The sequence below is a fragment of the Anolis sagrei genome, chromosome 4 (genome assembly GCF_037176765.1).
Source record: "Anolis sagrei isolate rAnoSag1 chromosome 4, rAnoSag1.mat, whole genome shotgun sequence".
NCBI classification, from domain to species: Eukaryota; Metazoa; Chordata; class Lepidosauria; order Squamata; family Dactyloidae; genus Anolis; species Anolis sagrei.
This window is the reverse complement of record NC_090024.1, coordinates 146008241-146032420: the sequence shown is the minus strand read 5'-3', so window position 1 is coordinate 146032420 and position 24180 is coordinate 146008241. Positions and strand designations below refer to the sequence as shown.

General features: G+C 42.1%; 1 protein-coding gene across 3 annotated transcripts in view; it reads left to right on the top strand.

Annotated features, from left to right (window-relative positions):
* BCAR3 (BCAR3 adaptor protein, NSP family member) overlaps nucleotides 1-24180 on the top strand; it is a 142360-nt gene that overhangs the window by 90858 nt on the left and 27322 nt on the right. For 2 of the 3 annotated variants that reach the window (XM_060773976.2, XM_060773977.2), the window contains one exon: nucleotides 23073-23219. In XM_060773976.2, the coding sequence (XP_060629959.2) occupies nucleotides 23073-23219 (147 nt within the window). Of the gene's footprint in view, nucleotides 1-5759; nucleotides 5953-23072; nucleotides 23220-24180 lie in introns of those variants that run through there. The other variant, XM_060773978.2, reaches the window with a different exon arrangement.

The following is a 24180-nucleotide window of genomic DNA, read 5'->3' as shown; positions in this document are numbered from 1 at the left end:
GTCTGAATGGACATATTAAAATAGACTATGTTTTCCTTGAGGTCTGGAATAGTTTCTGGCATTTATCCATTGTGAACTGGATTCAATGAACAGATGCTTTACTTTGACTGCTACAAGCATCAGCTTTCTGACAAAGCTTTCCAAATTGTTATAAACAACTGTGTAACTAGTGTACTTTATTTTAGGTGCAATTTTTCCTCATTTGAATTAGTTCGTCCAGAATATCTATTGTAATTTAGGGTCTGTAAAAGTATATTGTCCTCTCTCAATAAAACAGGGATACATTGAGCCCTTTGGTATCCATTGGGGTTTGGGTCCAGGTATCATTAGGGTTTAGTCCCCAGTCAGGCCATTGATATCAAAAGCCTTGGATGCTCAAATGCCATTAAAAGGTAAAGGCTATCCTTGCCATTAAGTTTAGTTGAATCCAGCTCTGGGGGTTGGTGCTCATCTCCATTTCTAAGCTGAAGAGCCGGCGTTGTCTGTAGATGCCTCCAAGGTAATGTGGCTGGCATGACTGCATGGAGCACCATTACCTTCCCGCCAGAGCAGTACCTATTGATCTACTCACATTTGCATGTTTTCGACTCCTAGGTTGGCAGAAGCTGGTACTAACAATGGGAGCTCACCCTGTCCTACAGAGTTGAACTGACGACCTTCTAGTCAGCAAGTTCTGCAGTTTAGTGGTTTACCCCGCTGTGCCACCATGGCCCATAATGCCATTATATATCCCATTATACGTAATGGTGAAGTCAATTGGCATCCCTATTATAAATTATCCCTCCTTTTTTGAGGGGGGATTTTTCAAGCCATTGGCAATCAAATCTGTTAATGCAGAATCTGTGGATCTGGAGGGTGGACTGCTGTCATATAGAACATGTCTTGCCAAAAATATAGAATGAAGTTGTTAGGAAGGAATCTATTTATATAAAACATCTGTTGGCTAGCTGCCTCCTAGATAAGTTGTCAATTCATTTGTTTCACAAGGGATGTCTCATTTCATCTAAAATTAAATCCCTAAAATTAAATATTGAAAGTTCTCTTCATAAGTATAAATATCTGACCTCATTCTTGAAGCTATTTAAATGGCTGTCTCATAATAAACATTTTGTGTTGGACAAAACTATTTATAGTCCTGATTTTTTTTTAAAAAAAAACCCCCATTAACTTTAATTTGCTTGGATTTTGGAAATGTCATCTTTGGAATGTTTTAGTATTTTTGAGAGTATTACACATACATCCGTTTCCCGATCCTAATGAACTCCATGTTAGAATTTTCCCCCACATTAAAACAACAAGCCAGTAATATTTACATTTGAGTATAGAAAACTGATGTTAGAATCCTTCTTCATGATGTACTAGCTTTCTCAGGACAAATATTTTTGACTTGGGGGAACATTAAAAAATGCAATATCTTGAGTTAATCTATAGTAATGATGTTGAAGAGTGCTTCCCAATTTGGCTTTTAGTGTGTACTCCTCCTTCCTCTTATGCAAACTTTAATGGAAATGTATTTTAAATCTCCTGTGTTTTCGCACTAACTTTATTCTTACCACAACAATCTGTTAAGGAAGGAGAGATTAGCTGCATGGTCCCTTCCTATTCGATAGCACTAGGAGCTGTCCATCTGGAAGCAGCAGAGAACAACATTCCACAGATATATAAATCCCACTTGTCTAGTTTCCAACAGGCCTCACAACCTCTGAGGATGCATGCCACAGATGTGAACGAAATGTCAGGACAGAATGCTTCTGAAACATGACCATACAACCCAGAAAACTCACAGCAACCGAGTGATTCCAGCAATGAAAGCCTTCAAAAACAGCAGAGTTGAACCACAATGCTTTCTTTGCAATATATGGATAGCTCTGAGATGGCTTTACTGCTCCTCACTCAGAGTACTCTCCACCTGTTTTCGAACACTTTCCATAACCAGAAACAGCATTTTAGGTCGTATGAAACTGCACCAAAAATTTGTCCTTTTGGCATGAATGTTGGTGCTTCCAAATGCATGGTTCTTAGAACCACAATTCAAAAGATATTATGCAGCTTTTCGATTTTTACTTCTTGAACAGATTTCCAATGATTAAAAAAATAGAAAAGTGGGGGTACAAATTGTACACATTGTTGTGACTTCTCATAACCTGCCCTTCCAAATTGTTTGTATAATAGACTCATGAAGCCCCTTTCCTATTTGTGGGTTCCCTGTGATTAAATTATGGCTCTTGTAGTTCAGATTTGCATGGTACACAACAGGTTAATCTGCTGAGCTTTCTGATCGGAAGATTGGCGGTTCGAATATGTAGGACAGAGTGAGCTCCCACTGTTAGCCCCAGCGTCTTCCAACCTAGCAGTTTGAAAGCATGCAAATATGAGTAGATCAATAGATAACGCCTCAGCAGGAAGGTAAACCACGCTACATGCAGTCATGCCAGACATATGACCTAGGAGGCATCTATGGACAATGTGGACTCTTCGACTTTGAAATGGAAATGAGCACCACCACCCTCAGAGCCAGAGATGAAAGCGGAAGCCTTTACTTTTATCTATGTGTCTGTGTTTCATTGTTTCTAGGTATTGAATGTTTGCCTTAGTGTCTGTATATGCTGGAATCCACCCTGACTCCCCTTGGGGAGATAAGGCAGAATACAAATAAATTATTATTATTATTATTATTATTATTATTATTATTATTATATTTTCTTCCACATCAACTTGTACAATTACATTTAGTGGTGATGGTTTCCTTGAAGACTGCAGTATGGATTATTTACTGGAGACATTCAGAGATGGCTAAGTTGTTTTTTTGTCTTGTTTTGTTTTTGTATCTCCAAGGCACAAGTTGTCTACTTTAGGCACATTGTGTTATGGACCCTCAGTAGGACCTACAGTTAGATGGAAAGGTTGAAAATGTGATAGCCTTATGTGGTTCTTTTTGCCACAAAACTGTGGTGGCACATACGTATGACCTGACATTTATTTTGTGGCCTGAAACAGACAAAATGCTGGCTTTAGCCCACAAACCCCTAAATGGTTCCAGCCCAGCTTATCTGTCTGAGCATATCTCCCTCTATGATCCACCTCAGAGGCTAAGATCATTGGGGGAGGCCCTGCTCTTGATCCCACCCTCTTCGCAAGCACGGCGCGTGGGGACGAGAGACAGGGCCTTCTCAATGGTAGCCCCTCGTCTATAGAACTCCCTCCCTAGTGAAATTAGATTAACCCCCTCCCTCCTGACCTTCAGGGAAAAAAACTATAAAGCCATGGGTGTGGGAACAAGGTTTTGGTCAGTAAGCAGCGCAGTGAGAGATTACAAATAACGGATTAGTAACTTGGATTGGCCCTGGAATATGATTTGGATTTTGTGATTTGAACTGATGTTTTGATGTTTATATTTTTAATTGGATTGATTTTAATGTAGTTGTTTATTTACCAGTGTGTGTGTATAATAACACTTTATTTGTACCCCGCTACCATCTCCCCAAGGGACTCTGTGCAGCTTACATGAGGCCGAGCCCAAACACAATAATACAAGCAATAATAACAACAATACAAGCAATTAAAAAAACATAGACAATAAAATACGCAACATTATCAATAAAACAACACACAATTAAAAACAGTGGGAAGGCCAAATGTAGGGTTATAATTGGAAATAATGCTGGGACATGGATGAAAGGTGATACTGGTGTTTGTGGAAGAGCATACGAGCAGACCTAAAGAAATGTAAAGTGCTTTGGAGGACAAAGTGCTATGGGATCATTATTCCGGGAAGACACACTGAAGACTGCCAGAGTTGGGGCCTGTCTGATGTCTTTAGGGAGTGAGTTCCAGAGTCGAGGGGCCACCACCGAAAAGGCCCTCACTCTCGTCCCCACCAATCATGCCTGCGATGCTGGTGGGATCGAGAGCAGGGCCTCTCCGGATGATCGAAGGGATCGTGTGGGCTCGTCTACAGAGATGCGGTCACGCAGGTATATATGGCATTGAACTTTGCCTTTGTGAGACTGCAGAGTCCCTTGAGAAGGATGGGGTATATAAATAAATAATAAATAAATAGTTGATTTCAATCCATGTTTTTGAAATGGACTCTTCGCCCTTCCTGTCAGATTTTGTAATTGTGATTGTAATTTTTAATCGCATGGCTTTTCATGAGTGTTGCTGGCACTCAATGTTTGTGAAGCAAGCATTATTCTTAGCAGAAACCTGGTATAGCTGTATGGGACTACTAGCACTAGGCCTGGAAATTCATTGGCTGATCTTTTAATTAAAAAGCATAAGGCTCGTGTTTGCTACCGTGACGCAAAGAGCAGCCCAGGAGGATGTCACTGGCCTCTCCGTGTTGTTCCATGGCAGGTTGCCAGCGGCTTCCTAATTCAAAACAAACAGTGTCTTGATGCGGCTATCCTTGGTTACCTGTACGTTAAAAGATAACGTCATCTTTGATTATGCGGAGGAACATGGACACGTATCCCAGTGTCAGGCAGCTATTTCCTTAATGTCCCCTCTCCCCCCTCCCCCCAATCTTTATCAGTTACATACTTAGCAGTGCCGCTGATGTAAGCATGGATATTGTTCATACTCTGTGGCTGGAGAGCAGCATCTGGGCTGAGGAACCTGTTTGGGGGCCAATGACTCTGCTACTGCATGGTGCGGTTAAGAAAAAGGTGATGCTTTTAGTTAGACTGGGGAGGTTGTGGGATCTGGATTGGAGGATTGTGTGTTTTAAATGCATTTTAATTGTATTTATTATATCTTGATTATATTTTAACCTAATCCACACAGTACTATTGATTTTTTTTGTTTTTTGCATTCACTTTGTTTTAAATGAGGACCAAAGTGTGTGTTTGATAGCTGCCTTGATTCCTCATGGGGAGAAAAGCGGGGTATAAATAAAATGAAGACATAAATAGCACTAAAGGTAAAGGTAAAGGTTTCCCCCTGATATTAAGTCCAGTCATGTCCAACTCTGGGGGTTGGTGCTCATCTCTATTTCTAAACCGAAGAGCTGGCGTTGTCCGTAGACTCCTCCAAAGTCATGTGGACGGCATGACTGCATGGAATGCTTACCTTTCCACCGGAGTGATACTTATTGATCTACTCAAATTTAGCATCTTTTCAAAATGCAGAAGCTGGGGCTAACAGCGGGAGCTCATGCTGCTCCCCGGATTCGAACCTGTGACCTTTCAATCAGCAAGTTCAGCAGCTCAGCGGGTCAACCCACTGCGCCACCGGGGACTCCATAAATAGCACTACTTAACGCAATTATTGTTCCTGAGTTATAAATGTCACTTCCTAATTGGTTCCCTCATACATATATCAAAAAAGTTTATTAAACTCCATTTTTTTCTGGAGCACATTTTGCTATAGTTTTTCAACAAATATCTCATAGGGTCTCAACCAATTCGACATAGTTTGTGGCAGCTACATAAACAAAGTTTCTGGAGTATAACAACTACTTTCAAATTAAGTACATAGTGTAATTTGATTGGGGTGTGTGTGGTTGTATGTTTGTTTAATCTCGGGGATTCCCAACTAGAAAAGAGTCTCTCTCTCTCTCTCTCTCTCCCCCCCCCCCCCCCCCGAGGGTTAGGATGTCATTGGCAGGCTGCATGCAATCCCATGAGGATACTGATCCCTGCTCCATGGAAGCAAGCAGAAAATGCCCAGATGACAGGATCAACTTTCACTGAGGAAACTGCTGGGATTAAAAGTATGGCCAGGGGGGAGGCAAGTAGAGAAGTCACAGCAGGCAGCAGCTAAGCTAAAAACAAGAGCTCAGTGGGAGCTTTGGAAAGGAGCTGGGAAGGAGCCATTTGCTTTGCTTTCTGAAACAGGTTCTTGGTCCCTGGGACAAAGGTTCTGAAAATGCCTAAGGGTCGCAGTGCTCTTCAGACACTCATAGACTTTCTCTGCTGTTTTTACCATCGCAAGACCATTATTGGTGTGAAGGTAGGTGGTCCTTAATGTACTCAAAGTCAGGTTGTAGTGAATCAGAATATGCTGCTTTTTAGGCTACCCTTACTTTTACTCAGAAACCAGCTTTTTGTGCTATTATGGGTGGCTGGATCGGGGCCATGGTGATAAAGTGGTTTAAAACACTGAGCAGCTGAACTTGTTGACCGAAAGGTTGGCGGTTCGAATCTGCGGGGCGGGGTGAGCTCCCGTTGTTAACCCCACTTCCTGCCCACCTAGCAGTTCAAAAACATGCAAATGTGAGTAGATCAATAGGTACTGCTTCGACAGGAAGGTAACAGCACTCCATGCTGGCCACATGACCTTGAAGGCATCTACAGACAATGCCAGCTCTTTGGCTTAGAAATCGAGATAAGCACCAACCTCCAGAGTCAGACTCAACTAGACTTAATGTCAAGGGGAAATCATGACCTTTACCTTTATGTGTGGCTGGTGTGGTGCCATGGATAAAAAGTTTCAAACTTTGGCAGGGGAGACTGGCATTCAAAGCCACACTGAGCTACAAAACTCACTGGCTGCTTCCTGGGTCACTTTTAGTGAAAAACCTTGACTGACCTACCTCACAAGGTTGTTGTAAACTATGGGGAAATTCCATGTATGCCAACCTGAGCTCCATTCTCTAGACACTGAAAATACCTGATCATTTCCAGAGAGAATCGCTCTAAATTTATGAACATGTGTTACGTACTACTGTATGGACTTACCTGTTTGTCCACTCTGTCTGATTTTGGCATTCATTTGAAATTCTAAAAATACACGTTTTCATATGCATGTTTCAATCCCTGATTTCTTTCAAGCTGTGCATATTGTTTTGAGGCACTGGAACATTTGGGAAATATGAAAGCAGGAAAATAATAGTTTTCTCCACGTTGCAGTAAGAGACGTGCGTCAATGGAGTGTATATGAAAATCCACAGAGATTGGATTCTTCATGCATCTTTATTTAAAATGTAGATTGTCTACTAAAGCAAAATAGCATAGAGAATGAAGCCACACAGCGAAAGAAAGTAAGGCAGAGGTCCTATTGCCCCCTCCCCCCCACATTTGTTTATCAGGTTACCCAAAATGTTTTCAAGCATCTCTTCTCTTCCTCTGGGAAAACTGGAAGTTATATGCAGTGATTAAAAATACTCGTGTGACCTTTTCATAGAGAAACACACTGCTGTTACAAAATATATTTTAAAAGCAATTCCTAAAAAGACATTTTTTGGATCTCCGCAGAATCTCTGACTTTTTTCCCTTAGACATAATGTGAAAACCATTTTATTAGTAAAAGTAATAATAATAATAATAATAATAATAATAATAATATACTTTATATTCTGCTCTCTCCAAGGGGACTCAGGGCGGATTACAGAAGACATATACGGCAAACATTCAATGCCATTATACAATTAACAGGACAGGCAATACATAAACAGAGATAAAGGCTTTCCCCCATCTTTTTCCATTTCCATCATCTGGAGGCTGCGCTCGACTCCAGCCATTGCGAGGGGTGCTGTTGCTCCATCTTCCATGCTAAGGAGATTTTCTGTCTGTAGACGTCCTCCTTATGGGTGCCTTTATAACCTCCCCGCTTAAAGCAGTACCTACTCAGATTTCTGTTTTCGATCTGTTAGGTGAGCAGAAGCTGGGGCTGACAGTCGGGCACTCACCCCGACCCGGGCTCGAACTGCCAACCTTTCGATCGGCAGGGTTTTCTGCAGTTTAGCAGTTTAACCCACTGTGCCAAGCCCGGCCCCTTTCCATCAAAATGCGCCTGCCCTAAGTGTCCTTGACCAGATATAATCTTTGTTAAGAGAGCAGGATGGGGTATAATGCAGCTAACAAAGTATCTTCCTTCCTTCCTTCGTTCCTTCCTTTCATGTGAATTGCCTTTCCAGTCCCTTGTTTTCATAATGATATAGTGTTGCATCCCCATCAGTGCTACCTGCACACACTCATAAACCTATTCCATAAATATCTTCAAATTATGACTCTGAAAGTAATCCCGGTTAGCTATAACTTGAAATCTTACACCAAATAATACTCATAGTTAGCACAGCACAATATATACAGTATAGTACAGTATAAATTAGTGCAATATATGATGTAGTATACTGCAATGCATGTGAGTGTTGCCAAGTTTTCAAGAAAATAGCAATATACGGTTGAAATTCATGATATGGTGAGTTGAGAGCCAAAAAATTAATAAATTTGTCTTCTATTCAAACACCAAATCAAAGTATTGTTTTCAGTTAACTTATTCATACCGTTATGTTTCTTTGTAAAATAATATGTTGTCCACAGTTATAAATGACACGCTGCATACATTTCTGTCTTTATCACCTCCTATCCTAATATAGGATTATTTGTCATCTTGTTCACACTATATAAAAATAAAAACTTTCTATATTTTAAATATAGTAAGTGATACCTTACCTGCTAGTTCTATAAGACACAAGCTTTCTGATCTCAAATCAGGGTCATCCCTTATAATAAGGGACACCGGGCGAACCTAGTGTATGTGTGTGATATTACAGTTAGTATAATTAATACAGATATATCAGAGGCTTTTGTACAAAAGCGGAAGGTCTGGGAGGGTAATTGAATCTGGGAAACACTCCTGATTTTTCACCTTGGTTTGGAAAGTGGAATGATATATTGGATACAACTTACAGTGTCTGTATTGGAAAGTTATAGTTTAAAAAGTTATCAGCTTTACTTGAAAGACATCCCCCTTGTTCAAAAAGAAAGGCGACTGGCCTGTGGTACCCTCCTACAATAGACCTGTTGTTGCATCCATGCCCACGATAGAGTACAAGGCAGCAGCATGAGGCACATGAAAAGCTATATGTTGAACTATGTGATGCTCTTCCTGGTAAAGGTAAAGGTTTCCCCTTGACATTAAGTTTAGTCGAGTTCAACCCTGGGAGGTGGTGTTCATCTCCATTTCTAAGACAAAGAGCTGGCGTTGTCCGTGGACACCTCCTAGATCCTATGGCCGGCATGACTGCATGGAGCGCCGTTATCTTCCCACCGGAGCATTACCTATTGATCTACTCACATTTGCATGTTTTCCAACTGCTAGGTTGGCAGAAGCTGTGGCTAACAACAGGAGCTCACCCCATCTGCAGATTTAAACTACTGACCTTCCAGTCAGCAAGTTCCATAGTTCAGCAGTTTAACTTGCTGTGCCACTGCAGCCCCTTGGACTGTTTAGTAATACTGTGTCCTTAACTATAAGAATAACTTGAAAGGCTTTTTACAGTTAGACTGTAAAAAGAAGCAAAGTTATGCCTTGTCAGATTGGTAATAATGTAATTTAGTTATACATTAGTTACTGAGAGAAGTTAATTAGCTAATGTATCATTTGCAACTACAGTAGTACCTCCATATCCATAGGATCGGTTTCTGTGGTTTCATCTATACACACATCCAACAAAATGTATCCTCTGTAGACATTTCCTGAATCCTCCACTTGGACTCTAAAGCAGGCATGGGCAAACTTCGGCCCTCCGGGTGTTTTGGACCCCAACTCCCACAATTCCTAACAGCCTACCGGCTGTTAGGAATTGTGGGAGTTGGGGTCCAAAACACCTGGAGGACCGAAGTTTGATCATGCCTCCTCTACAGTATTCTTGGATCGAAACTTCATTTCAGTAAGAGTTGCTATTATTCACACTTTCACATGTTCCCACAAAGTCAGGGAATGTATCCCCCATAGTTGCTTTCGAGCTCTGAGTTAGGCGTGTGCATTTTATCCCTGGCAGGAGCCTCTTAAATCCAGAAACCTTGTAAAGTGGATACTCATTCACCATATCAGGTGTATTACTCAGGAGGACTTCCTAAACAGGTGTCTATGGAATACATGGAAAATGCCGAAATTGCATCCCAGGAACCTGCATGGAAGATTGCAATAATAAATGGAGAGAGCCCTGACAGGCAATATGTGTTCTAATTCAGGTTGTTTTCAGGGTTTATTAAAATTGCAACCTGGCCTGTGTGAATTTTAAGGCATGGAGTTCACTATCAAAGCAGAACCAGAGTCACGTGCCTTGACTGTGTTGTCTGTCTTGGCATGAGTCCCTAATACCTAAACCGTGCTGTAGGTTGTCATGGCAACTTTCCATTGGTTCAATCTGCACGTCTTTGGGGAAAACTAGGGTAGCACTTCATATAGAAATACATCCGGGCCAGTGCAGAAATCAGATTCTATTTAGAAGGCTTCCAGCACTTTAAAATAGATTTGACAAATGTAATGTAGGGTTTTGAGGCCTATACTGTATCAGCCTGCAGAAGAGAAGGCTGAGAGTAGACATAGAATCATAGAGTTGGAAGAGACCTCATGGACCATCCAGTCCAACCCCCTGCCAAGAAGCAGGAAAATTGCATTCAAATCACCTCCAACAGATAGCCATCCAGCCTCTGCTTAAAAGCCTCCAAAGAAGGAGCCTCCACCACATTCCAGGGCAAAGAGTTCCACTGCTGAATGGCTCTCACAGTCAGGAAGTTCTTCCTAATGTTCAGATGGAATCTCCTTCCTTTCATGATGAGAGCCATGTATAAATATGTGAGGGGAAGTCATAGGGAGGGGGGAGCAGGCTTGTTTTCTGCTGCCCTGAGGACTAGAACTTGGAATAATGGCTTCAAATTACCATAAAGGAGATTTTACCTGAACATAAGGAAGAACTTCCTGACTTTGAGATCTGTTCAACAGTGGAACTCCCTGCCCTGGAGTGTGGTGGAGGCTCCTTCTTTGAAGGCTTTTAAGCAGAGGCTAGATGGCCATCTGTCAGGGATGCTTTGAATGTAATTTTCCTGCTTCTTGGCAGGGGGTTGGACTGGATGGCCCGCAAGGTCTCTTCCAACTCTATGATTCTATTATTCATTTTAATTAAATTCAATGATATTCTGTTTTGCAGCCCAGCGGTCCAGAAGGGGTTGCCCAGGTTACTTGTGGTTGTAAGGGAGCCAGTTGGCATCATGGCAAGTTGGTAGCCACCATTTTGGCTCACATCAGGGCTAGTCCATTGCTGTCAATAGTAATGCACTTGCAAAGCATGGAGAATGGTGTGGAATTTGATTTTCTCATGTGGGACAACACTATCATTGTGAGGCAGTCATTACAGCCAGCAGCAAAGGCAATCCCTTTCCTCTTCTGAGAATGAGGATATCTGAAGAACCATATTACTTATATGAGCCTTCAGGGAGACACCTCTTGGTGAATGAGGAAGCTTAGGTATGTTGCTGTTAATGCTCATTCAGGATGAATGTTTCTTCTTTTGCTCCGAAGAGTTGATTGCTGTTTAGTTGTGTACCTCAACTGTGAAGGGCTTCAATCATCAGAAAGCAAGTGTCCCTCTAGCCTTAAGGATGCAACAAGTTCACTTTGTTTTCCACTCAGACGAAGATGCCTGCTGTGTTTTCAATCACAACACAACTAATTTAGAAGCTGTTGCCTGTAAGAGCTCACAGTAGAAACAAACAATTTAATCTCCAAGGTTCCTCGTAGAAATCATCGATTTCATTAGCTGCTGCAGAACGAGCAACAAATTCTTTTGGAATTTTTCAAGGTACAACAGATTCTAACCTGAGAAGGTAAAGAAAGTGATCAGAACGCAAAGACCTTTGAGTATAGCAATGGAGCCGTATTCTTGATCTGCATCTTCTCCCGCAGTGAGGGCATTGGTTTCCAGGTGGAAGGCGGTCCCGGACAGGGTTGGCTTGATGCGCCTTCCTTTTGGCACATTTCTCTCTTTCACCCTCCATTCGTGCCTCTTCAAATTCTGCAGCACTGCTGGTCACAGCTGACCTCCAGCTGGAGCGCTCAAGGGCCAGGGCTTCCTAGTTCTCGGTGTCAATGCCAGAGTTTTTAAGGCTGGCTTTGAGCACATCTTTAAATCTCTTTTCCCGCCTGGCAACATTCCGTTTTCTGTTCTTGAATTTACAGTAGAGCAACTGCTTTGGAAGACGATGGTCGGGCATCTGGACAACGTGGCCGGTCCAACGTAGTTGATCGTGGAGGACCACCACTTCAATGCTAGTGGTCTTTGCTTCTTCCAGCATGCTGACATTTGTCCCCTCGTCTTCGCAAGTGATTTGCAGAATTTTTTGAAGGCACGCTGATGGAATTGTTCTAGGAGTTGCATGTGACATCTGTAGACAGTCCGCGTCTCGCAGGCGTATAGCAGGGTTGGGAGGACAATAGCTTTATAAACAAGCACCTTGGTATCCCTACGGATATCCCGGTCCTCAAACACACTCTGCTTCATTCAGAAAAAAGCTGCACTCGCAGAGCTCAGAGGGTGTTGTATTTCAGTGTCAATGTTGATTTTTGTGGAGAGGTGGCTGCCATGGTAGCAGAATGATCAACATTTTCTAATGTATATAGCAGTGCTAGAAAGATGGAAAGCTAGGGTGGAATATGAGGTAAGGTAAAGGTTTTCCCCTGACATTAAGTTCAGTCATGTCTGACTCTGGAGGCTGGTGCTCATCTCCATTTCTAAACCGAAGAACCGGCATTGTCCATAGACACCTCCAAGGTCATGTGGCCGGCATGACTGCATGGAGAGCCGTTTTGGGAGGAAACCATTTTGGGAGAACAGTCATAATCAGAAAACTGATAATATTCAGTTTTCCTTATCCAAAATATTTAGGGCCAGAAAAGTTTTGGACTTCAACTTTTTTCTTTTTTCAACTTTTTTCAGATCTTCCATAGTTTATCAGCCCTAGAATGAATGATATGCCAGCACATTCCCGTTTCCTGCTCTATACCTGCCTCTGAAAAACTGTTTCTTGATTACCATCCCGGGAAAGCCATAATTTGAGATCTCTCTTTCACCGGGGTTGGTTTCCATAATAGCGAAGTAGAGGAACTACGAGTCTGTTCTTGGCTTTAAGAGACTGCAGTTATATCCAAAGCAATAAATAAATTTCAGTTTTAACTCGAAGGAAAGGGAGAGAATAGTTTCAATATGTATTGTAAAACAAAGGGCAAACAGGGTCCAGGGAGCACTGCTGTTGATCTCAAAGGATCTCTTAGAGGTCAAGGTTTATCGGAAAGCTTTTTGTCCCCCAAAATGTTCAAGCAATATGACTTGAAATATTACTTAATAGCAGGGGATTTGAAAACAGTTCAGAATAGTTGTATACCTTTTAGGTGGACATAACATTTCCTGTGAACACTGATCTTGTATCTTGTCAAACAATATCCCTTATACTCTGGATACTCATATTTTAAGCCAGCAAAATGTTGTCCTTGGGTCTTGCCAAAGTCCAAGCTTTCACACACACATATACACAACAATTCCAAGAGTCAAAATGGCTGCCAAATGCATATTAATATTTCCATTATGTCATTTTCTATTCTTGTCGAAACAGCAGCAATGATAAAAAAGGATTAAGAACCTGCACCAAGCATATTTCACTTTGTGTTCTCACCTGTGTAGAATTAGCTAGAAATAGCTGCCTTGTAACGCTGCCACCCCCTTCACTTCTTCTTCAACCTGTTGTTGTCCCCATACAACCCTATATGCTAGATTTATTGTCTTGAGCCTTGATGCTGCTATTGTGAGTCATAAATCCCTTGGCAGAATGATTTTGCCCTCCCTGCCTCGTTTTGTGTATCTTTGGCAAACTGTACAGTAATAAATCCCTTGGTAGAATGGTTCTGCCCTATCTACCTCGTTTTGTGTATCTTTGGCAAACTGTACAGTTTGATTTGATTTAGATTATAATCTTCAATATTCGGGATGTTGAGGTTGCTCAGCAGTAGCACTTAGGTGCTAAATAAGAAGCTTTTTACAGGCAGCTCCTGGGGTTTAATTGAATGTTATCATGGTGAGTCTCTATGTGTAGCAGCAGGAAGTGGATAAAATCCCTCAGGGAAGGCAGAGGACAGCATGGAATTGCACTGTCTATACTCAAAAACTCATCAGGGTTTTAGATTTCTCATGCCCTCTTTATCTTAAATCAGAAAAAGCATGTAGCTTGGACACATATGTATGTTTCTCCTATTGTCAATTGAGACACCTTGGACTGGGATTCTGGATTATGATTTGTATTTGCAGACTCTGACTTGGCTGTGTTAATATTTTAAGGGTCAATATTTTCAATGTATTTTTCTTGCATTTTAATGTGTTTTTACTGCTGTTGATCTGTTTATGTTAATTGTTATGCTTTAACTCTTTCTTTGTCGGCATCTAATGGCTGCCAATTGTAAGCCACCCTGAGTCCCGCTTTGGGGATTGAGAGGACAGGATACAAATGCTCTAAATAAATAAATAAATAAATAAATAAGTCATCTGTTGACTTATAGTAACTCCATGGATTTTCTAGGATTTTCTTTGGCAAGGAATACAGCAGAATTGGTTTTACCAGTTCCTTCCCCTGGAATATAGCCAACACCACCTGGTTTTCATTGGTGGTCTCCAATCCAAGTACTAACCAGGGTTGGCCCTGCTTAGCTTCCAAGATCAGATCTAGTGCCTTTAGGAGAGTGGTTCTCAACCAGTGGGTCCCCAGGTATCTTGGGTTACAACTCCCAGAAATCCCAGCCAGTTTACCAGCTATTAGGATTTCTGGGAGTTGAAGGTCAAAACATCTGGGGACCCACAGGTTGAGAACCACTGCTTTAGGACATGGAGAAGAGAATATGGTCCCACCACCTTTGTGCACACATTAAGCATTATGTATCATGTGCTTTAGGATAGCTGCTGTCTGTTCCCGTGAAGCAAGGGCATATGCCTTTGAGTGAATGATATCCCACAAATGGGAAAATAAGATGGCGAATCTATTAAGGAGAAGTGAGAGTAATGACTTTGATCAGTAGATATGTTGGGGTGGGTGGGTGGATTGTAATTTAGAGGCCTCTATGGAACCTTTCAAAACACGCATTTTTAAGGTGGCATTTTTAAGGTTGCGCTTTACACAATCTCAGAGACACTGCTTCAGAAATTCCAGGAGAGAGCCTTGACATTTTAAGTAGGCTCTGGAGCCGTGCTTTATCTTAAAGTAATTGGTAGTGTTGTGAGTGAGTGGATCTACACTTACTTGGCTGGCTCTTTCCCTGATGACAGAATAGGCATGTGTGACTTTGCATACAGAATATAAATGATGACAAGACTGTGATCTTTGCTCAGTCTTCATAACATGGACGATAAGAACTCTGCAAATTGAGTATACTGTACCTATTTATGAGTCAGTATGGAGGGACAGATTATTATGTGTTATAGAGATCTACACAGAAGGAAAGAACATAAATTAGGTATGATGTGAATTGATCCATAGTTTTGCATCTTGCTGAGGTCGGTAGGACAACAGTGTAATGAGGTGTGAAGTATGGTGTGAATTATGGCAGCCTGAAATCTAATGTGAATTTGAAACAACCCCTGAAATACTTTGGTGTCAGGTCTGTAGTACTTCATAAAACCCCAAACTACTCAATAGTTCCTTTTTAAAAAATATATTGGCATGGCTTGAACAAAATCAGCTGACATGTAATTCATTGGGGCATCTGTTGCCCCTGACCATCCATACACTGACAGTCAGACTAAAAACAATGTGTTGTCGAAAGGCACTGCAGACCAATTCAACCAGATACGTCAGCCATGGTAGAGCACTTGATAAACCAACCTGAACACAGCATATTATTTGAGAATACATAAATGCTGGATTACTCTAACAACCACCATGTCAGACTACACAGAGAAGCCATTGAAATCCACAAGCATGTGAACAATTTTAACAGAAAAGGAAGAAACCATGAAAATTAACAATATCTGGCTACCAGTGTTAAAAAAAATCCTCTAAAATCAGGACAGTAAATAAAGAACAACACTCAGAAAACAAGGAAATTCCAGACAGGAAACCATCAGGGTCAGCCAACACTTCTCAACAAAGGATTCCCCTATGCAGGAAGCAGCCACGCTTTGAAGGTGCTAGGCTATTCAATGCTAACCAAGCTGGTCAATTGCAACATTCACACTTGCCTCCAGCAGCCAAGAGTTCTTTCTCCGACCCTGGACTTTCCACAGATATATAAACCCCACTTGCCTAGTTTCCAACAGACCTCACAACTGCGGAGGATGTTTGCCGTAGATGTAGGAGAAATGTCAGGAGAGAAGGCTTCTGGAACATGGCCATACAGCCCGGAAAACTGATGGTGCCCCAATCTAAAAACATTTGCAAGCAGAAAAAGAAACCATATGCTGGATTTTTTTCCATATCAGGAGTGACTTGAGAAACTGCAAGTCGCTTCTGGTATGAGAGAATTGGCTGTCTGAAAGTACTTTATTTATTTATTTATTTTATTATTTGAACTTATATGCTGCCACTCCCCTGGGGCTCGGAGCGGCTTACAAGAACAGGCTAAAATTGAACACAATTTAAAACAATTTAAAAACAATCAGAGATCAAAGGCCCGTTGAAATAGATATGTCTTACATGCCCTGTGGAAAGCTGATAAATCCCGCAAGGCACGGACTTCAGGTGGCAGAGTATTCCAGAGTGATGGTGCCACTGCTGTGAAGGCTCTGCATCTGGTTGCTGTTAGACGCAAGGTCTTGACACTGGGAATTTCCAATAGATCTTGGTCCTCAGAATGGAGGGATCTCTGGGGTTGGTAGGGGTGAGGCGGTCCCTCAGGTACATCGGCCCCAGACCATGCAAGGCCTTAAAGGTGCGTACCATCACTTTGAAAGTGATCCGGTGCTCAATTGGTAACCAATGCAACTGCAGTAAGATTGGTGTTATGTGGCATCTCATCGGAGTTCCTGCAAGAAGCCGAGCAGCTGCGTTTTGTACCAGCTTGAGTTTCCGTATCACCGACAGAAGAAGGCCAATGTAGAGGGCGTTACAGTAGTTCAGTTTTGAGATGACCATAGCCTGGATCACCGTAACTAGGTCATCCCTGGACAGGTAGGGGGCCAGCCGTCTAGCCTGCCACAGATGAAAAAAGGCGGTTCTGCTAGTGGCGGAGACCTGGGCCTCCATCGTCAGCAGAGGGTCCAAAAGGACTCCTAGACTCTTTATTTATTTATTTATTTATTTTATTCCGGCTATGGAATGCCCTACCGGCAGACATCAGACAGGCACCTTCGCTGCTGACGTTTCGGAGAATGGTTAAGACCTGGCTTTATGAACAGGCGTTTGGTTAAGCAGTGCAACCAATCATAGGAAGATGGTAAATGGAACATAGGAATGGCACAAGGATTATGAGAACGGATCTGATTTCAGCTGAGGCGTTATGTTATGTCTGTTTTGTTGATCTGTCTTGTTGATTGTTAACTCTTGTGGATTGATGCTGTTGATCCTGTTTGTTGCATTGTTATGTTTTAATTGCACTGACACTATTTGATAATTGTACCATGTAAACCGCATTGAGTCGCCTGTTAAGGGCTGAAAAATGCAGTATAGAAATAAAGCAAATAATAAATAAATAAATAAATAAATAAATAAATGTTTTGATGTTTTACTATCCTTGTGGGAGGCTTCTCTGATGTCCCCACATGAGGAGCCGGAGCTGACAGAGGGAACTCATCTGCGTTCTCCCTGGCTTCAAACATCTGACCTGTCGAATGGCACAAGTCCTGCTGGCACAAGGATTTAACCCGTTGCGCCACCAGGGGCTCCACATGCTGGATCAAAACATGTCCGTTAAAGTTCATGACAAAATCTAATCCCACATTAATCCCACATTAAATCACATTTAAATACAAGCAATTTATTAAAAAAAAACAGTTCACAAAAGATTTATTGTTGTTGTTTATTCGTTCAGTCGCTTCCGACTCTTTGTGACCTTATGGACCAGCCCACGTCAGAACTCCCTGTCGCTGTCAGCACGCCCAGCTCCTTCAGAATCACGCCAGTCACTTCAAGGATCCCATCCATCCATCTTGCCCTTGGTCGGCCCCTCTTCCTTTTCCCTTCCATTTTCCCCAGCATCATTGTCTTCTCTAAGCTTTCCTGTCTTCTCATGATGGGGCCAAAGTACTTCATCTTTGCCTCTACTATCCTTCCCTCCAGTGAGTAGTCAGGTTTATTTCTTGAAGTATGGACCAGTTGGATCTTTTTGCAGTCCAAAGACTCATTACAAAAAGGCAAAAAGGAAAGAAAATGGGAAACAGTTGGAAAACCTTTGCAAATCCTTTGGATTACTGGGAAATAGGTACAAAATGTGCTCTTATAGAGATCTGGTTATATAAATAGGCTACTGTGACACTTAAATTATCATACAAGTTTATAGACTAGAATTCAGTAATGTTCTGTGTGTCCATATGCCTTCCATTTGCCTGTCAAATCATGGGAGTTTCATGGGATCATCTTAGGGAAGGAATAGTCAGAGGTAGTTTTACCACTTCCTTCCTCTGAAATATTGCCTGCGGCACCCACTATTCACTGATCTAAACAGGATTGACCTTGGTGATTTTAGGATTATTTAGGCTTTCTTTTTAAAAGTAATTCCCAGAATGTTCAGGCCAGCGTGGGGATGCCATGGGGGATTTTGAGAATTGCTGCCCTCCAGGAGTATTACTAAACGCTGATATATCCCGCCGTGATACACCCCACCATTTCTAAAGCTCTTAGAAAATTAAAGAGAGAAAGAAAATTAACCATGGGCCCAGTCTGGACTGCTCAGCATGTCTGAACAGCCATCGCTAAAAGGAGCCTTTCTTCTTGGCCGAGTCCCTTTAGGAACAATGCTCTCTTAGCAGTATGGCTAAATTACTTTAGTAGACTCATGATACAAAGAACTATTGAGGGACATCCTTAACAAAATGCATGTCTTCATACTGTATATGCTATTAAGATGAACTTAAAGGAAACGCTTCCAAAGCTAGAGCATTCATTGAAAGTCCCAGATTGGAGAATGAGGATTTGTGTCATTCACTCTCCTTTTTAAATTCCCATCCCCAGTAGGGAGGCATTCATTTCACTGGAGGGGCCTGGGAGTTCATCCAAGTTCCTGAGAGGAAATACGGAGCCATGGGAAAAAATGTTTCTGTGGTTATTGTTGCATGGTAACATGCAGCCTGCCGTCCTGGTGTCTCCATATCTGTGTCACTTTATTTCTGTTTCTTCCGTAGATGTAGCAAGGAAAGATTTATTTAGCACCCGGCAGGCTGCCATAAATACTTTCAGAATCTATTCATATTCCGTTGGGCTTTTTGATGGGCAGTTTTGTCAGGAAGGATGCAAAAAAAAATGTCTAATGGTTATTATCTTTTTCTGGAGACTTCTCCATGCCCAAGGTGCTTTTTTTGTAGGGCCAGATTAACCAGCATGCAGAGTATGAGGATCCTATCCCAACTACCTTTGTTGTCTTTTCACTGCAGCCTTCTCCTAGACCAGGGGTATCACACACATTATGGTTGCTGTCAAAGTATTGGTTGTAACTCTAAGATTGTATAAATGTTGCCCTGGCATTGAAAGCCTTGTAGTAAAGGTAAAGGTTGTCCTCTGACATTAAATCCAGTCATGTCTGACTCTAGGGTGTGGTGCTCATCTCCATTTCTAAGCCAAAGAGCCGGCATTGTCCGTAGACACCTCCAAGGACATGTGGCCGGCATGACTGCATGGAGAGCCTTGCATGGAAAGCCTTGTAGGCCACATAAAATAACATGGCAGGGTGGATTTGGCCTGTGAGCCTTGTGTTTGGCATGTTTATCCTAAACATTGTGGTTCCTTGAGTGGTATTTATTTATTTGTCATATCAGAAGCAAACCAAGGATACAGTTATAATGTATTTTAAAAACACAAAGTTTTAAAAATTTGGTATACTGTATTACACTACCTGTTCCTGCCATGTGTTGCTGTGGCCAACCTTCCTTCCCTCTTTCTCTCCTTCTTTCCCTCTTTATTTCACTCCCTCTTTCTTTCCTTCCCTTTTCTTCCTTCCTTCCCTACCTCTTTTCTTCCTTCCCCCTTTTTCTTTTTCTTATACTTTATCTCCTTTCTTTTTTCTCTATCTCTTTCCTTCCTCCCTTCTTTCCTTCATTCCTTCATTCTCTCCTTCTTTCCCTCCTTTCTTCGCTCCCTCTTTCTTTCCTTCCTTCCCTTTTTTCTTTCCTTCTCTCCTTCCTTCCCTCTCTACCTCTTTCCTTCCTTCCTTTCTCCCTTTTTCTTTTCCTTCTCCTTTCTCTCCTTTCTTTTTTCTCTACCTCCTTCCTTCCTTCCTTCCTTCCTTCGCTTTTTGCTTCCAGGCTTCCCTCTCTCTTCCCTTCTTTCTTTCTTTCTTTCTTTCTTTCCCTCCCTTCTTTTTTCTTTCTTTCTTTCTTTCTCCCCTTCCTTCCCTCCCTATTCCTTCCCTTTTTTCTGTATTGCCATTTAGCTTTTCATCATTTAGCTTTTTTGGGGTTTTTAAGTCCTTTCTGCTTTGGGGGGGGGGGTTATGAGTGATGGTTACTCATTCGTCTGTTAGGGGTATAGTGTCCAAATTTGGTGTCAATTCGTCCAGTGGTTTTTGAGTTGTGTTAATCCCACAAACAGAACATATAGATAGATAAAAATAGATAGATAGATGGATGGATGTGCTTTGGCCAGTAGCTGGCCACTTGGAGTGCCTCTGGTGTTGCTATAAGAGGGTCTTCCATTGTGCATATGGCAGGGCTCAGACTGCATTGTAATAGGTGGTCTGTGGTTTGCTCTTCTCCACACTCACATGTCGTGGCCTCGACTTTGTGGGCCCATTTCTTAAGGTTTGCTCTGCATCTCGTGATGCCAGAGAGCCATCTGTTCAGCACCTTCCAAGTCACCCAGTCTTCTGTGTGCCCAGGAGGGAGTCTCTCATTTGGTATCAACCATGGATTGAGGTTCTGGGTTTTAGCCTGCCACTTTTGAACTCTCGCTTGCTGAGGTGTTCCTGCGAGTATCTCTGCAGATCTTAGAAAACTTCTTGATTTAAGGCGTGTGCTGGCTGATATCCAAACAAGGGATGGGCCGGAGATGTCACTACCTTGGTCCTTTCATTATTGGCTACTACATGAATGGTAATGAACAAAGACAGTAAGGAACAAGGCCAATGAGTCTACTAGTGTGAAGTATCTCTGCTACTCCCTCTTCCAAAGTCATTCAATAAGAGAAAAAATGTGTGCTTCTGGAATTTGGAGCCTGCAATATTCATAGTATTGCATTATTTAGTGTCCACGTCCAGTTTTGCTTGTGTACAGCATGTATTGTAACTAGTTAATGTGATTTGTATACTACAGCCAAAGCAGACTTTGTGATGTTTTATTGGTTGATTTGTCTCTTCGGTCTGATCACTGATTGGAGATAAAAACAGATGCAGTTTGAGCAGAAGATGCAATATCCTTCAGGGTTTTATCCAACCCATAGGCTAAAGTTGGAATATAAATAAAATATACTGCAATAGATGGCACCGATATCTCATGTATGTCTCTGATTTGGAGGCATCACGTTGCTTCAGGTTATGGTTCTGTTGAGAGATAGGTTATAACATACAAGTAATCCAGATAGAAAAAAAGCAAATCTATCAGGGTTAGAGTAAAATGTCATTGTAACGGATGTCTGCTTTTTGAAACAAAATCTGCAATAGCAGCAGGAAAGCCAGCTGGTCTCAATTAAAACACTATTTCAACCCTTGCTCTCTTTCTAAACGAAGAGGGTAGAGAAGTAGACTAGAGAAGGAAGAGCAAAATGTGGGGAGGATTAGTTTAGTTCTTCACACAGCTTTTAATTTAACCCTGCATCACCTGATGCAGTGTTCTTAAAAAAAAAACCAAAACAGTTGAGCTGTAACCAACACGCCCAGGATGAGAGCCACTTTTTTGACAGAAGGCTGACATAATGCCAAGAAGGATTGTGGGAATATGTCAACAAGATCCCATCTCACAGCCGTGTTGGAACAAGAGAGGGCCACTTGTAATTCAAAAAGTGGTGCAGAGAGAATATGAAATTAAAATTAGACCAGTTGTGTTCTTTGTGTCCACCAAAAGCACAGCTTTTCTGTGGCACCAACAAAGTTGTTAGTGATGTAGGAGGTTTCTTGCAGAGATGGGTTCAGGATCAGTCCAAGACATTTAGCTGTATGCTTACTTTATTTACGTACTTCTTTAACTTACTTAGGCTATCCCTCATAGCTTAAGGATGATTGTCTTCCAGATGTGGTGTCTTGGCGGCGGGTCCATAGGTGGCTGTGGAGCCCTATTCTTGATCCGCATCTTCTCCCGCAGTGAGGACATCAGTTTCCAGGTGTAAGGCGGTCCTGGTCAGGGTTGGCTTGATGTGCTTTCCTCTTGGCACGTTTCTCTCTTTTGCCCTCCGTTCATGCCTCTTTGAATTCCGCAGCACTGCTGGTCACAGCTGACCTTCAGTTAGTGCGTTCAAGAGCCAGGGCTTCCTCGTTCTCAGTGTCTATGTCACAGTTTTTAAGGTTGGCTTTAAGTCCATCTTTAAATCTCTTTTCCTGTCTACCAACATTCCATTTCCCATTCTTGAGCTGGGAGTAGAGTAGCTGCTTTGGGAGACAGTGATCGGCCATTCGGACAATGTGGCTGTTCCAGCGGAGTTGATGGCGGAGGACCATCGCTTCAATGCTGGTGGTCTTTGCTTCTTCCAGCACGCTGACATTTGTCCACTTGTCTTCCCAAGAGATTTGCAGGATTTTTTGGAGGCAGCACTGATGGAATCGCTCCAAGAGTTGTGTATAACATCTGTAGACAGTCCTTGTTTCATAGGCATACAGTAGGGGTGGGAGATGGCAGGGCTGGTACCTAGGACTGTTATTTGTAAACCATGTGGCTGAAAATGAGTTATGATGCCTCTCTTTCCAGTTGGGGTCTTTTTCCTTTCTTGTATGTGAAGAATTTTTATTGGAGAAAGTCCATAAATGACTCAGCAGGTAGGCACACCAGTTATTATCACCGCCATCCAGGTGGGACATTTATGATACACTTTGCAACATGTAATCATTACCTAGATTCTCACCTGGCGGTAGCCTTCACAACTACCGCTTAGAGATGATCAAAGTCTCAAAGGGAGGCAGAGCGCGAGCTCCATTGGCTGTTGTGGACCTCCTGACACATATGGGGGGAAATGAAAGATAAGAAGTTTTTTGCCAGATCTGGAATAATCAAGCTCTTTCTTTTCATCTATCAGTTTTCAAAGGAAAGACAGGTGATGGAGAGGCAGGTGACGATGGACAGCTCCCCAGAAAAACTGAAGAAAGAGTTGGAAGAGGAGCTGCAGATGAGCAGCGAAGATCTGCGAAGCCACGCCTGGTATCACGGACGTATTCCACGCCAGGTGAGTCTTGTCTTGGTCCCCCATTTCAGGCAGCTTTGCCCACTTGTTTCTCCCCATTTGGTTTTACTTGCTACATTTAGCTATGTTATAATTCTACTTCGTAATTCAAGGGGAGCAATAAGACTATGTCTCCTCTTCCTCCCGCTTGTCCTCCTATTTTGGCAAACTGGATACAGTTGATCAGAAATATTTAAGACGGGAATGTGGACGATGGGGCACATCTATCATTTATTTTGATCTGTGACCTGAACAAATCTTTCTGGTTAGAGAAGCATTTATGCACATAAGTGAAAATGAAACAGAAAGTTATTTGTGTTGTCGAAGGCTGGAACCACTGGGTTACTATGAGTTTTCTGGGCTGTATGGCCATGTTCCAGAAGCATTCTCTCCTGACATTTCGCCCACATCTATGGCAGGCATCCTCAGAGGTTGTGAGGACTTGCTGGAAGAAAGCAAGAAGAGTGTCAATCTAATTAGAGCTTGGAAAAATTATTTTTCGGGGATCAAAAGTCCTAGAATCATCCATTAAGCATCATTGTAGCAGATTGGGGGAGTATGGAGGCTATGGTCCAAAACTGTAACTTTCCCAAGTTTTAGTCTGGTAGAACTTTAGAGCAGTAGTGAATCATTCAAGCCTGGAAAATCCCAGGATTGTTTTCTTTTGCCTCTAATTATCATTCAGCTTGCCATGGAGTACAGAGAAATGTGATCTTAGAGAGACATGCTGAAATCCATTAGTTAGTGGCAGCTTTTGACCCATTATAACTCTCCATGAACTTGTATACTTAGCTTCTGAATCCAATTATATCACTGGCATTTGAGACCTAAAATAATCATCTGTACCATGTCTTAAATGTCTGTAGTTGGGAATACAGCCATGTGTTAAGACTGCTAATAGGTTTGTCACGTAAGTACAGAATCTACTACATGCCACAAAACCTATCCTTGTAATCTGTCCTGA